Source organism: Pelophylax lessonae (assembly GCF_965119305.1).
Source record: "Pelophylax lessonae genome assembly, chromosome: 9".
Taxonomy (NCBI): domain Eukaryota; kingdom Metazoa; phylum Chordata; class Amphibia; order Anura; family Ranidae; genus Pelophylax; species Pelophylax lessonae.
The window spans coordinates 97628734-97642738 of record NC_138776.1 but is presented as its reverse complement, the minus strand read 5'-3'; the positions used below and the strand labels follow the sequence as shown (position 1 = coordinate 97642738).

The 14005-nt window shown below is 45.9% G+C and overlaps 1 protein-coding gene across 2 annotated transcripts in view; it reads left to right on the top strand.

The window, feature by feature from the left end:
* The window catches only part of SUFU (SUFU negative regulator of hedgehog signaling), a 112780-nt gene that overhangs the window by 53179 nt on the left and 45596 nt on the right, over positions 1–14005 (top strand). Inside the window, exon 7 of one of the 2 annotated variants that reach the window (XM_082266812.1) lies at positions 5316–5469. In XM_082266812.1, coding sequence (XP_082122938.1) covers positions 5316–5469 — 154 coding nt within the window. Of the gene's footprint in view, positions 1–5312; positions 5470–14005 lie in introns of both variants that reach the window. The other variant, XM_082266811.1, reaches the window with a different exon arrangement.

Sequence of the window (14005 nt, the reverse complement as noted above, 5' to 3'; positions counted from 1 at the left end):
GAGGCCACGTGTGTCACACCCCACTACCTGAAGCACTTTAAGGAGCATATTTTTTTTGCACGAATTGCAGAGACACTTGCTATATAATTATTTCTCACTGGAGAGCACGAATATATCCGTTTATACTTGATGAGTTTTTTTGCACGCACTATTAAGCACTTTTATTTGTTTGCTGCACGGAATATTATATATTTATATAATTGATTTGCTTGTTGCATGTACAATAGATTTATTTATCTATTTATTTATATATAACTATTTATATATTTATTTACCAATAAGCAACAGAAATATTTTTTAATTTTGAGTTGTGCACTTCAAAATATATCTATTACCTTTAATTATAATAATTTATTCATTAATAAGCACTTCTAATACATATTTAATACACGTGCTACCCTGAACAAGTTTTATTCCAGTAAATATAAAAGATCACCAGCGCCTTTTTCATCTACGTCCTTGGGATCACTATCGGCTGATGTGTAAACTTGTGCCACGTCTTCTGCACAGGATAGAGGTGGAAAAAATTCCGGTCATTCTGGTGGCTGCCTACCGGCCTCGCCGGTCTTGGTATGTAGACCTGATAAGGCTAGTCGCCGATACCCTTTGGAGACTTCCTCTCAGGGAACATCTGCTGTTTCAAGGCCCGATTTTCCATCCTGCTTTACAGTCGCTGAGTTTAACGGCATGGCTGTTGAAAGCCAGGTGTTGAGAGATAGGGGTCTTTCTGACTGTGATTCCTACACTCTTGAAGGCTAGGAAGTCAACTTCAAGGTAGATCTACCATCGTATGTAGAAATCATACATTTCATGGTGTAAATCGCTGAAGGTGCACCCTCGCTTGTTTTCGATTGCCTTTTTGCAGAAAGGGGTTTAACAGTGGTTGGCTTTGGGTACTATCAAAGGCCATGTTTTTCGGCTTTGGCTATATATTTTCAATGCCCGTTAGCCACGCATGTCCTAATCTGAACTTTTATCCAGGGTGTGCGCCATATAGCTTCTCCGAGGCGATCCCGTTACCTCCGTGGGATCTAAATCTGGTGTTGGCTGTTCCTCAAAAGCCTCCTTTTGAAAAAATTTGGGAGATTTCGCTACTTTCTTTGTCTCAGAACGTTGCCTTTCTTGGTGGCGATCGCTTCTGCCAGCAAGGTATCTGAATTGGTGGCGTTGTCTTGCTGCTCACCTTATCTGGTGGTACACAGGGATAAGGTGGTACTTTGACCTAGTCAGTCGTTCCTTCCTAGGTGGTTTCTGATTTTCATCTGAATGAAGACATTGTGTTGCTTTCACTTTGCCTTAAACCTCAGCATCCTAAGGAGTATGCCTTGCATTCTTTGGATGTGGTTCGGGCGATCAGGGTTTATTTAGAGACCACTGAGTCCTTTAGAAAATCAGACGCTCTTTTTGTCCTTACTGATTGGCCTCATAAGGGATTGGCTGCGTCTGCTGCGACCATTTCCAGATGGATTAGGCAGATGGTGGTACAGGCCTATTCGCTGAGGGGGTCAGGTTCCTCCTTTCCAAGTGAAGGCTCATTCTACGAGAGCTGAGTGCCTCTTAGGCTTTTCGCCATCAGGCGTTGATGCTACAAGTTGGCAAGGCGGCAACCTGGTCGTCTGTGCATATGTTCACAAAATTCTACAAGGTAGATGTGTTGGCATCCGCGGTTGCTTCTTTTGGCCGCAATGTTTTGCAGGCTGCAGTTTAAAAGAGAACTCTGTTTAATTTCTCTTTTGAGGGTTCAATTGTTTTCGGCTCCAGTTGTTCCTGGTTGATCTCCATGTTACCTTGTTGGCTAAGTTTAGCCATTGGGGACTTGTTTTGTTTCTGCGTTTCCCACCCCTCATGATTATACTGCTTTGGGACATCCCTATGAGTCATGAAGAGAAGGAGCTGCATCGTTCGATGAACGGTGTCGATGAACAATAGAGTTATAAAAAGGTGTCTGATGCTTTAAAACCCCAACCACCCGCCCGGCGCTTAGGAGAATAAAACAGTGTTTATAATATAAAATATATATCCACTAAAATCTTATATATAAAATTCAATCTGTCATAAAAGCATATAGATCTTATCAATATGTGCATTCTTTGTATACACTAGCTGCCGCTGTAGATAAAACTTGCAAAATAAACGTATAAATATAGCCCAATCCGTATGTCTCAGTCAAATATATTATACATTCAGCAACGCTATTACACACAGCCTCAGTGTGTGCAAGTATGGGAATTCAACCTCTGAAAAGTTCAAATCTTGCTGAGATTATACAGTCCATGCATATACAGAAAAAAATCGTATCCACAGTCCGTAAATATCCTCCTTAGATGACAGGCACCAGTGATTCCACTTATAGTATATCAAAGCCTCCACCACACCAACTGTGCTCCCCTATGCAATGGACACTCACCAAATAGCCATCAAAATCAAGCCTTTATGCATAAGCTGCATGAGCCCTTGCTTCTGGTTACTCTGCCGTCTCCAGAATCCACCAGGAATCACCACCAGGCTCGTCCGCCAGTCCCGGGTCTCAGTCCGGTGTCCCGGTTCCCAGATCGGATTTGCATAGGGGAGCACAGTCGGTGTGGTGGAGGCTTTGATATACTATAAGTGGAATCACTGGTGCCTGTCATCTAAGGAGGATATTTACGGACTGTGGATACGATTTTTTCCTGTATATGCATGGACTGTATAATCTCAGCAAGATTTTAACTTTTCAGAGGTTGAATTCCCATACTTGCACACACTGAGGCTGTGTGTAATAGCGCTGCTGAATGTATAATATATTTGACTGAGACATACGGATTGGGCTATATTTATACGTTTATTTTGATGAACAATAGAGAACTGGATTTTTTGTAAGAACTTACCATAAAATCCTTTTCTCTGAAGTTCGACAGACGCAGCACCCACCCCTCTACTTCTGAGAGATGTTTTTTTTTGTCTTCTAAACACTGCTTGCAACTAAACGGTTTGGCAGCACAGTCTGAGGGGTTAGGCCTGCAGGGACAGCCCCTATAGGCATGTTTTTTTTTTTTTTTTCCTGCCTAGTGCCTATTCCTAGAAGGATGAGCATACCCTATGAGTCATGAAGATAAGGAGCTGCATCTGTCGAACTTCAGAGAAACGGATTCTATGGTAAGTTCTTAAAAAATCGTTTTTTTACTTGCCATTAAATCCTTTTCTCTGGTGTTCATTGACGGACACAGCACCCACCACTCTGTGGAGTTGTAATTCTTCTGACCCTGCTTGTAACTAAACCGAGTGCCTATAGCAGAGAGAGGGAGTAAACTCCCTGGGACTGCCCATGGGCATTGCCAGACTTTTTTTCTGCCTAGTGTCTTACTCCTGCAGGGGGCAGTATAACCCAATGGTTCTGAAGATCGGAAGCGTCAGTGAACATCCCATCTTTTTTTTTTTTTCATCCATTTATTAAAGCAACCCTGTCAGCAAATATTAAATTCAGATAAGTGGTACCCCTGGGGAAAACAAATTACCCCCTTCTAATGCTTGTGCTGCTGATCTGCTCTCTGAAGCATTGTAGAGTGAGGTCTGTGAAGAAACTGACAATAATGGGAGTCTCCTCCTGTGTCCTCTGCAGTGTTAACTTTTCCCATCTCGACCACTGTGTCCTGTAGTGGTGTAGGGGGTCAGTAGAAGGAACCACTGGGTGTTTCTTAGAATACATGAGATCGCCACTCCCAGAAGTGTAGATTTTGGATTTCTCTTGATTTGAAGCAGCATGGGTGGCAAGAGGCAAGTATTTACTTTTTTGCAAAAGCAGGGTTGACTAGAATTTAAATATTACTGACAGGGTTGATTTAATGCATGGTGGGTAACCACTCACTTAAAGCGGAGTTCCGGCCACAAATTTTTTTTTTTTTTTCAATAAAAATACCCCCGGGACAGTCAGGGCTAGTACATTCCACAATGGATAGCCTCTGTACTGTCCCGGGTCGCACTTACCTTTTAGAAGAAATACTAACCTTTAAAATTTCTTCTCCAGCGCTGCCATCTCGGATGTGGGCAGCTGAAGCCAGCGCGTCCTCTTCTGCATCCTCTTCCGTGTCCTCTTCTCCCAGAATGTGCCTGCACCAGCCCCGCTCGTCACTTCCGGTGCGGGCGCGTCCTCCCTCCACAGCTTCTGGGCAGAAGCTGTTTAGCAGGGAATGAGGCGCCACACCAGAAGTGACAAGCGGGGCTGGTGCAGATGCATTGATTCCTGGGAACGATGACGTTCAGCTCCCAGGAATCAATGCAAAGAGGAAGTGACGGCGCGGGCCGCGGCCGCAGAGGGAGGAAGTGGAAGAAAGGTGAGTATATCTTTCTTCAATAACAAGGTAAGTAAACAAAAAAAAAAAAATCGTAACTATCCATTTCTTTTGCAGGTGACCAAAAGCAAGCGGATGGCCCAAAATCGATTTATGTCGATTTTGTGGCCGGAACTCCGCTTTAAGAGGTGGTGGCTTCAAGTGACAGTACATACCTATTTAAGAAAAAAAAAAAGAAGCTATTTAAGTATGTATTCTTAATTCAATAAAAAGTAAATCTTTTATAAAGGGTTTCTAAACTCTGTTAAAAACACACTTCTCCTTCAACTTTTTTAGTAGCTGATGAAGTTGTATGGTCTGAAGTTGATGTTGAGTATTTGTAAATACTACATAGGCCGCTGAAAGCTTTCCAAAACTGAATCCCCATGATTTTGTTTATTTCATTATAGTTTGAGTATTGGAGAACGATTTTTTTTTTTTTTTTTTTTAAGTTTCAAATCTATGTATACCAAGCATTTTATAAATGTGTTTTATAGAAAATGGTAGCCTTGTGGGGTTTTTTTTTTTTTATTTTTTTATTATTATTATTTAGTACTCATGCACTAGTGTCTAGAGCTTCTGTAAAATTTTCCGAAGAACTTCAGCTGCTACACATCAATTAGATCCTTTCTCGTGTATTTACACACACACACGTTTGCCTAGAATGTGTAAAGTGTGCATTTGGGATATACGTCTGTGTGGGTGCATACAGCCTCATCTTATAGTGGATGTGCAGCAGCTGTGGGCCTTGGGAAAGATTTTATGGCAGCTCTAGATGCTCTACATCCCTCCTTATGTCTGTGTGCATGCACCCTTCATGTTTTCAACATTTATTATCAACTACTCATCACTTGATTTCTTTTTTTTTTTTTTTGTATCTCAAATGTGTCAATCTGTGATGAGCCTCCCAAAATGAGCATCAAGGAGGCCATGATTTAGAAGCCTCTGATTAAGAATAAATTTACATAGGAGTGTTTTTTTTATTTTTTCTCTTAAATTTTCAAGCAGGAGAGGGTTGATAAAGGGATCGAAACGGAAGGGTCGAACCTCAGCGGGGTCAGTGCCAAATGTGCATGGGATGACTTGAGTCGACCACCGGAAGATGAGGAAGACAGTAGGAGTATATGTATTGGAACGCAACCAAGACGGTTATCTGGCAAAGGTCTTGATTTGCTTACAACCTAATTAATACCAGTGCTTGTTTACTATGTATACAGTTATTGACATCTAAATTAGGTTTCACAACTGAAAAGTGTCTGCAGAAGATACTACTATTGATGTATGTGGCAGCCTATCAAAATTACCTTTGTAGTGTAGTATGGGATAAAAATTGGCTGCTGTGAAAATTAGCTTTTTTTTCTTTCATTCATTTACGGACACAGCTCCTGTCATTCTTGACCATTGGGTTATACTGCCCCCTACAAGAGTAGAACACTAGGCAGAAATAAACTTCTGGCTACATCCATGGGCAGTCTCAAGGGGGTATACTTCCTCTCCCTGCTATAGGTACTCAGTTTTTTTTCTAACTAGTTCCTTGCTGGGATATTGGGTCCTGGCAGCATTTTTTAGATAGAAAATGTTTTCCATCTGTATTTTTACTGTGAGATCTACCATCAACTGCCGGACTGGGTGGCGGGCTGGATAATCTAGATCCAGTGGTCATCCCAGTCTGGCCAGCGAGCGTGCGCAGGCCTCAGATCCACGCTAGGTCGGCCTCGATCTAGCCCCACTGGAGGGGGGCTGGCCCTGAGAGTTAAACATCTCGCAATGTCGCATACAACCTGGCCTCGGCCTGAGTTGCAGTGTTCCTCCTGGCCGACAGCCCCCCATTTTGATGGAGAGGAGGATCTGTCTGGAGTGATGCCCACCTGGTTCCTGGTATGGGGAGTAGCTGTCCCCCCCTCCTCCCCCTGGAGGGTTTTGGGGTGGACGTGGGCCAGTCGGACCCCCGGGTTCCCTCCTTTCCGCAGGCACCCCCCCCCCCCCCCAAGTCCCTTATCCTTGCCCCCCCCCCCCTCCACATACGCTGCACTGGGGATGTATTTTTTTGGGTGGTCCAGCCACCTTCCCAGGGTGGGGAATGGGGGGCTGCGTGGCCGGACAATCAATTTGTGCGGGGGGGGGGGGGTTGCCTGGTGGGGGCTTCTGCCTGGGCCCCACATCTTGCCTAAATCTGTTCTGAGGCCCGGTGCCCCCATTCTGAGTCCCTTTATGCCTTGTGGTGCTGCCATTTTGTTGTAGCTTGTGTGATTCCATACACAGCGGGCATGTTTGTTTAGTCTGGCGGCCATTTTCTTGACAATGAAGCCTTTTGGGTGGCAATTTTGGCAGTGGGAGCCCCTCCTTATCACCTGGTGCTGACTCCTGGATCTCTTTGCTTCCTGATCGCCGCACATGTAGTGCAGCATTCCCTGCTGCTTGCAGGTGCCTCTGCCGGCGGGTGGGGAGTCTGGTGGGGTCCTCTCCTCCCTCTCTGCTGAGAATCGCTCTGTGCCTTGTGCTTGGCGACCGGGTGGTGCTGCCAGCGTGGTGGGGTTTGTCATGGAGTCCTTGGAGCACATTTCCCCACTTCATCCCCTCTCTGAGGTTGCGGGGTCCTCCACGTCCCAACCATTCATCCACGCACTGATGGCGGTCCTGGATTCCCTTGTGTTCCAGGTGGAGGCAGCTTGCGAGCAATCTTATTCGGCCACCATGGACCCACACCCTGCTGGGTATGCGACCACGAATCCTCTGATAGGATGATTCCTCCACGTCTGCGACAGCACATGAAAAGGCGCTGGTAGATGCACTCATTGTATCTGTGTGTGAGACCCTGAAGATGTAGGACGCGGCTGAAGCTGCGACGGAGGCGCAGGTACCCTTTGGCACTCGTTAGCCATCCAAAGAGGCAAAGGTGTTACCTTTCCCTGCCTATTTAACAGAATTGTCGCTAAAGAGTGTGGGCGACCATAGCGTCCCTGTGGGGTTCCTAAGTGCCTTACTAGGCGTTACCCCTATGAGGAGTCCTTTCTTAAGAAGTGGTCTGTGCCACTGGTGGTGGATTCTCCGGTTTCCAGATTGAAAAAGGCAGCCATGATTCTGGTGGAAGAGTCCCCAGCCTTTAATGATCCGGCTGACCGAAAGGCAGAGGCTGCGGCACGCATTATGTGCACATTAGCGGTTTCGCCAATGAGTCCGGTATTTACCATTGCCCCAGTGTCATAAGCTCTGGCCGAGTGGGCTAAGCTCCTACGCCATGACCTGGAGGGTGAACAAACCCCCTCCTGCCTTTGCTGAGCTGGCGGACCAGCTGGTCCAGGGGTTGCAATTTATCTGTGATGCCTCCTTAGATGCGGCTCCCCTGATGGCTCTCCTCTAATTTGGCGGTGGTCCTTTGGCGTGTCTTTTGCCTTAAATGCTGGTCTGTGGACCTGACTTCTAAAAAGGCCTTGACTGATCTTCCCTTTCAAGGAGATCGTTTGTTTGGAGCTACCCTGGGGGTTAGGGAACCTCGTCGTAGATGTGGACATTCCATCTCGGCTCATAAGTATTTTTTTTTTTCGTCCCTCAGGGTCGACTGACAAGGGTTCGAAGCCTTTCATGGCCTCCTCTGGCGACTCCAAACGAACCTGGTCTAGCAAGCCAAGAGCGGGCTTCTCCAGCATGAAGATGCGCCTTCACCCGTATCAGAGGTGGGGGGATGTCTTCGCTGGTTTTCCGGATATGTGGAATTCCCTGGTGCAAGACAATTGGGTCCACAAAGTTATTCAGTCTGGTTACAAGATCAAGTGTCGCTCTGGTCCCCCAGCAAGGTTTTTTCCTTCCAACCCACGCCAGCCCACAGACCGGTACAGGGTCTGTTTGGGGCGGTACAAGACCTGTTCCTCCAAGGGGTGATCGTCCCGGTTTCTTACTTCGGAAAGTTTTCAGGGTTTTTACTCAAACCTGTTTACAGTCCTCAGGAAGGAAGGCAAAGTCCGTCCAATCCTGGACTTCAAGGAGCTAAACTGCTTAGTGCGAGTTCAGACTTTCAGAATGGAGTCTATTCAAACGGTGGTGGCATCCCTGGGTCAGGGGGATGTTCTTGCCTTTATCCAAATCAAGGATGCTCCCCTTCACATTCCAATATGTGCCAGTCACCAGCGTTTTCTATGCTTTACTGTGGGCGCATTATCGGTTTGTGGCATTACCCTTCGGTCTCGCCTCCGCTTCTTGGATCTTCAAAAAAGTGTTGGCTCTGGTCCTACCTTTGCTACGAAAATAGGAGGATCGCGGTACAGGGGTACTTGGACGATCTCCTTCTGCGAGCGGAGTCTCCATCTGCTCTGGTGGAGAACCTGGAGATCACAACACAAACTCTGCGGGAGTTCGGCCGGATTCCGAATTTTCAGAGGTTTTTCTGGTTCCTTTCACAAAGCTGGACTATTCGGGTCTGACTCTAGACTTGGCCTTAGCCAGAGTCTTCCTTCCTCTGGACATACTCTAGTTGCAGGCAGCAATTCGCTTTCTGCTGTCAAACAAATGGTCATCCCTATGGACTTGTATACGGGTGCTGGGCCTGATGGTGTCTACCTTCGAGGCGGTTCCGTTGGCGCAGTTCCATATGAGGTCCCTGTAAAGGGAGATTCTGACCAAATGGAACAAGACCCCGCAGTCTCTGTGCAATCAGATCTGGCTGAGTTGGGGAGCTAAGGAGTCCCTGATATGGTGACTTTGCTCTCCGGCGCTTCAGCTGGGAAGATCCTTCCTCCCCTTGTATTGGACAGTGGTCACCATGGATGTCACCCTCTCCGGCTGGGGAGGCACCCTTGGCAAGCATTCTGCTTGGGGATCTGGATGCTGGAAGAGTCCAGACTACTGATCAATCTCCTGGAACTCTGAGCGATCCGACTGTGTCTGGATCATTGGACGGATCGTCTTCAGGGTTGTCCAGTGCCCATTCAATCGGACAATGCTACGGCCGTGGCTTATGTCAATCATCAAGGGGGCACAAGAAGTGTCCTGGCCGCTCTGGAGGTAGCCAGGATTCTAGGGAGGGCAGAACAGTTAGTTCAAGCCCTCTCCACCGTGTACATTCCAGGGGTGGAAAAATGGCAGTCAGATTACCTTAGTCGGCAGGCATTGGACCAAGGGGAGTGGTCCCTTCATCTGGAGGGGTTTCATCAGCTTTGCCTTCGGTGGGGCACTCTCAAGGTGGATCTTTTGGCGTCTCTGCTCAACAGGTGCAGAGGTTTGTGGCTTGGTCAAGGGATCCTCTGGCTGACGCCACAGATGCACTGGTGGCCCCATGGGGGGTCAGCATCGTCTGATCTACGCCTTTCCTCCTCTCAAGCTTCTGCACAGACTCCTATGCAGGATTGAGGCAGAAGGGATTCTGGTATTTTTAGTGGCTCTGGACTGGCCTCGCCGGGCTTGGTACGCCGACCTAGTGCAGCTGGTCACCGAGGTTCCTTGGAAGCTTCCTCTCAGGGAGGATCTTCTGTCCCAAGCACCGATCTTCATGCTGTTTTACAGTCGCTGGCTTTGACGGTTTGGCTGTTGAACACCAGGTGCTAAAGGATAGAGGTTCAGCTGAGTCTGTGATTATTACCTTGTTAAAAGCTAGGAAATCTACTTCTACTAGGAAGATCTACCATCATACATAGATGTACATTGTGTGGTGTGAGTCTCTTAGGGTTCATCCTTGCTTTATCTCGGTGGCTTGGATCTTAACCTTCCTTCAACGGGGGGGCACACACTCCCTGGTGTGTGCTTTTCTTCAAGGTGTCCAACGTTTGGTTCCTCCAGTGCGGGCTCGGTTGCTGCCTTGGGATCTTAGTTGGGTGCTTTCAGCTCTACAGAAGCCTCCCTTTGTAAAGATTCGGGAGATTCCCCTGCTTACACTGTCCCAGAAGGTGGCCTTTTTGGTGGCGATCGCCTCTGCGCGCGGGGTGTCGGAACTGGTGGCGTTCTGTCCACCTTATGTGGTGATTCACAAGGATAAGGTAGTGCTTCGCCCCTGTCCGTCATTCCCTCCTAAGGTGGTCTCTGACTTTAGTTTTAATGAAGACATTGTGTTGCCTTCCCTGTGTTCCAGGCCTAAACATCCGAAGGAAATTGCCTTGCATGCCTTGGATGTGGTCCGCGCAATTAGGGTGTACCTGGCAGTCTTTCAGGAAGTCAGACTCTATTTGTGCTCACGGATGTACCGCACAAAGGGTTGTTTGCTTTATCTGGGACCATTTCTAGATGGATCAGACAGATGGTGTTTTAGGCCTATTACATCAGGGGTCAGGTTCCTCCTTTCCCTGTCAAGGTGCACTCTACTAGGGCGCTTAGTGCCTCCTGGGCCTTCCATCATCAAGTGTCAGTGATGCAGGTTTGCGAGGCGAACACCTGGTCGTTGGTGCACACTATTACAAAGTTTTATAAAGTGAATGTGTTGGCATCTGCGGATGCTTCCTTTGGCCACAAGGTTTTGCAGGCTGCTGTTTAAGAAGACCTGATCCTCTCCGAGGGTGTATTGTTGTCTTCAGGTGGGCTTCAGATGTTTTGGTTGAGCCCCTGTGGCCTTGTTGGCTAATGTTTAGGCTTGAGAATTTTTTGCTGTTCTCACCCCTCATATTTAATGCTTTGGGAGGTCCCAATGTTCAAGAATGACTGACTGACTGACTGACTGACTGGATCTGTGTCCATCAATAAACGAAAGAGAAAATGGGATTTTTGACTTACCATAAAATACATTTCTCTTATGTTCATTGACTGACACAGCACCCACCCCTCTGGAGTTATAATTCTCCTGACACTGCTTGTAACAAAACTGAGTGACTGATTATAGCTGGGAGAGGGAGTATACCCCCTGGGACTACCCATGGGTGTAGCTGGAAGGTTTTATTTTTACTGCCTAGTGTCCTACTCCTGTAGGGGACAGTAAAACCCAATGGTAAAGAATGACAGCTGTGTCCATCAATGAACATTAGAGAAATGGATTTTACGGTAAGTCAAAAATCCAAATTTTTTTTTAGACCCCCTTCTAAGATGCATTGCTTTTTAAAAGTAAAGCTGTGATGGTTTCTGGACTCCTTTACCCATTCTCTCTGTCTCTCTGTCTCTCTGTCTCTCTGTCTCTCTGTCTCTCTGTCTCTCTGTCTCTCTGTCTCTCTGTCGTCTCTCTGTCGTCTCTCTGTCGTCTCTCTGTCGTCTCTCTGTCGTCTCTCTGTCGTCTCTCTGTCGTCTCTCTGTCGTCTCTCTGTCGTCTCTCTGTCGTCTCTCTGTCGTCTCTCTGTCGTCTCTCTGTCGTCTCTCTGTCGTCTCTCTGTCGTCTCTCTGTCGTCTCTCTGTCGTCTCTCTGTCGTCTCTCTGTCGTCTCTCTGTCTCTCTGTCTCTCTGTCTCTCTGTCTCTCTGTCTCTCTGTCTCTCTGTCTCTTTGTCTCTCTGTCTCTGTAAACCTTCAGTACTACATTCATTATTGTACTGCGCAAAAGTTTGTCGGGTGTGTAGAAATGCTGTAAAGTAAAAAATGTTTTCAAGAATATGTTAGAATTGCTTATTTTTCTCAATTTACATAATGCCAAGTGAGTGAACAGAAGAAAAATCTAAATCCAATCAATATTTGATGTGGCTACCCTTTGGCTTAAAACCAGCATCAATTTTTCTAGGTACACTTGCATACAGTTTTTTTTTTTTTTTTTTTTAAGGAACTCGGTAGAAAGGTTCCAAATATCTTTGGAGGACTAACCACAGATCTTCTGTTGATGTCTGCTGCCTTTAAAGCCCTCTGTCTCCATGTAAACCATCCTTCTTTACGCTCAAGTTCGTGCAACTTAAGTCAGAAAATTAAAGTGGTTGTAACCCTTAAAAAAAAAAAAAAAATCCTTTTGTTTTAAGGCATGATCTATAGCACAGTGCTTGTGCCATGTAATTTGTCCCTTCCTATGTTATAATATACCGGTTTGATCCTGTCTGTTCCTGTGTATCCCTGTCTGTGCTGACCACGGTAACCCTACCATACCATCAGGGAGGAGTGTGATTTGCCCCAAATTTATTCTGCAGCAGTACAATGACCCCCAAAACATACTGCAAAAGTCAGTAGATCTTCAGCGTATAGAACAAGGAGTCCTGGAATCAATGGTTTGGCCCCGACAGAGCCCTGATCTCAATATCAAGTCTGTCTGGGATTACCTAAAACGCCAAAGATTTGTGGCAGCCTACATCCACAGTAGATCGGTGGTTAGTTCAAGATGTTTGGAACAATCTACCAGCTGAGTTCCTTCAAGGAACTGTGTGCAAGTGTACCTAGAAGAATAGATGCTGGTTTGAAAAGAGTGGTCACACCAAGCATTTCTTCACCCCAGTCTAAAAAGTTTGCGCAGTACTTTATCTTCAATATTCTAAATACTTTATTACAGGTACTTGTGAAGCACTGTCAATTTTGTTACGCTGTGCTTTTTACATATACATTATACTGTACATTCACATCAGTCCTCAAGGAACTTAGTTTAAGGTCCCTAACGCGCATTCCTACATACACTAGGGCCAATTTAGACAGGAGCTAATTACCCCATCCAACATATCTTAGGAGTGTCGGGAGGAAACCCACGCAGGCACAGGGAGAAAATGCGAACTCCAGGCAGGTAGTGTCATGGTTGGGATTTGAACAGACGACCTTAGTACCTTAGTGCTACTAGGTGGAAGTGCTAACCATTTAGGCACCGTGCTGCCCAATATTTTCATTCTTGGTTTTTTATCAGCCTGAAGCCATGCTGGGTGTTAGTTTTAGAGAATTGGGAGGGGTTAGAACACCTGGCAAGATCTTAATGCTGTCTAGGGCTATTTTGGAAAGGTTCTCTTACTCTCTGACCCGATGAAAACTTTTGAGAACAGAAGACAAAACCTGCAGCAGGGAGACAGATGGTGGAAACCACCTCCTGCTCTACAAGACATTTTGGATATGGTTGACATTTACTTGTTTGTTTTGGTCAAAACGTCACCAAAACAAAAAGTGGGAAGAAAGCTCCTTAATGAAGCACCAGATGGCAATAAAAACACAACAGCTTCTAACCTTTCAATGCTGTATCCAAAACAAAAAAAAGGTTGGGATAAGCATACACTTTAAATTAAAGTATAACCAAAGGCAACACTTTTTTGGATAAAAGGGAGAGGGACTAGAGCCCCTGTCAGTTTATATTGTTGTCTATTGTGTTGTCTCCTCATTTGGGAGATTCACCCTCTCGATTTGTCCTATTTTATCATTAAAGTAAAAGAGAACCTCAAATTTTGGGTTGTCCCCAGAAAAGTAATGGAAGGGAAATATTCCAATGGGGACACTAGTTCTGGTGACCTGGGGGTCCTTAAATTCTTTTAATTTGCAGGGATTTTCTCTCACTTCCTGTTTGGCAATGGGACAGGAAGTGAAGTTAAATCTGCAATGTCCAAAATGAAAAAAAAGTTTTGCCTATAGTTCCACTTTAATAAACAAACCTCATGCTGGTAGCTTTTTTTGGAATCTGAACTGTTTCTGACCTATTGGAGATGCTAACAAATGTCTCTGGTAATCAGACTTGTGTGTACAGCACAAAGTCCACTATCCTCTGTGGAAGGGAGTGAAGGTTCAAAAGAACCATGCATGGTGCTTTTGTTGACGGGACATTTAGTGCCGGTCCAGTACTAGCTCAGCTTGTTCTTGGGGTGGCCAGATAACCCACATGCTATTTTCCTGTCTTCTAGTTTTTACATAG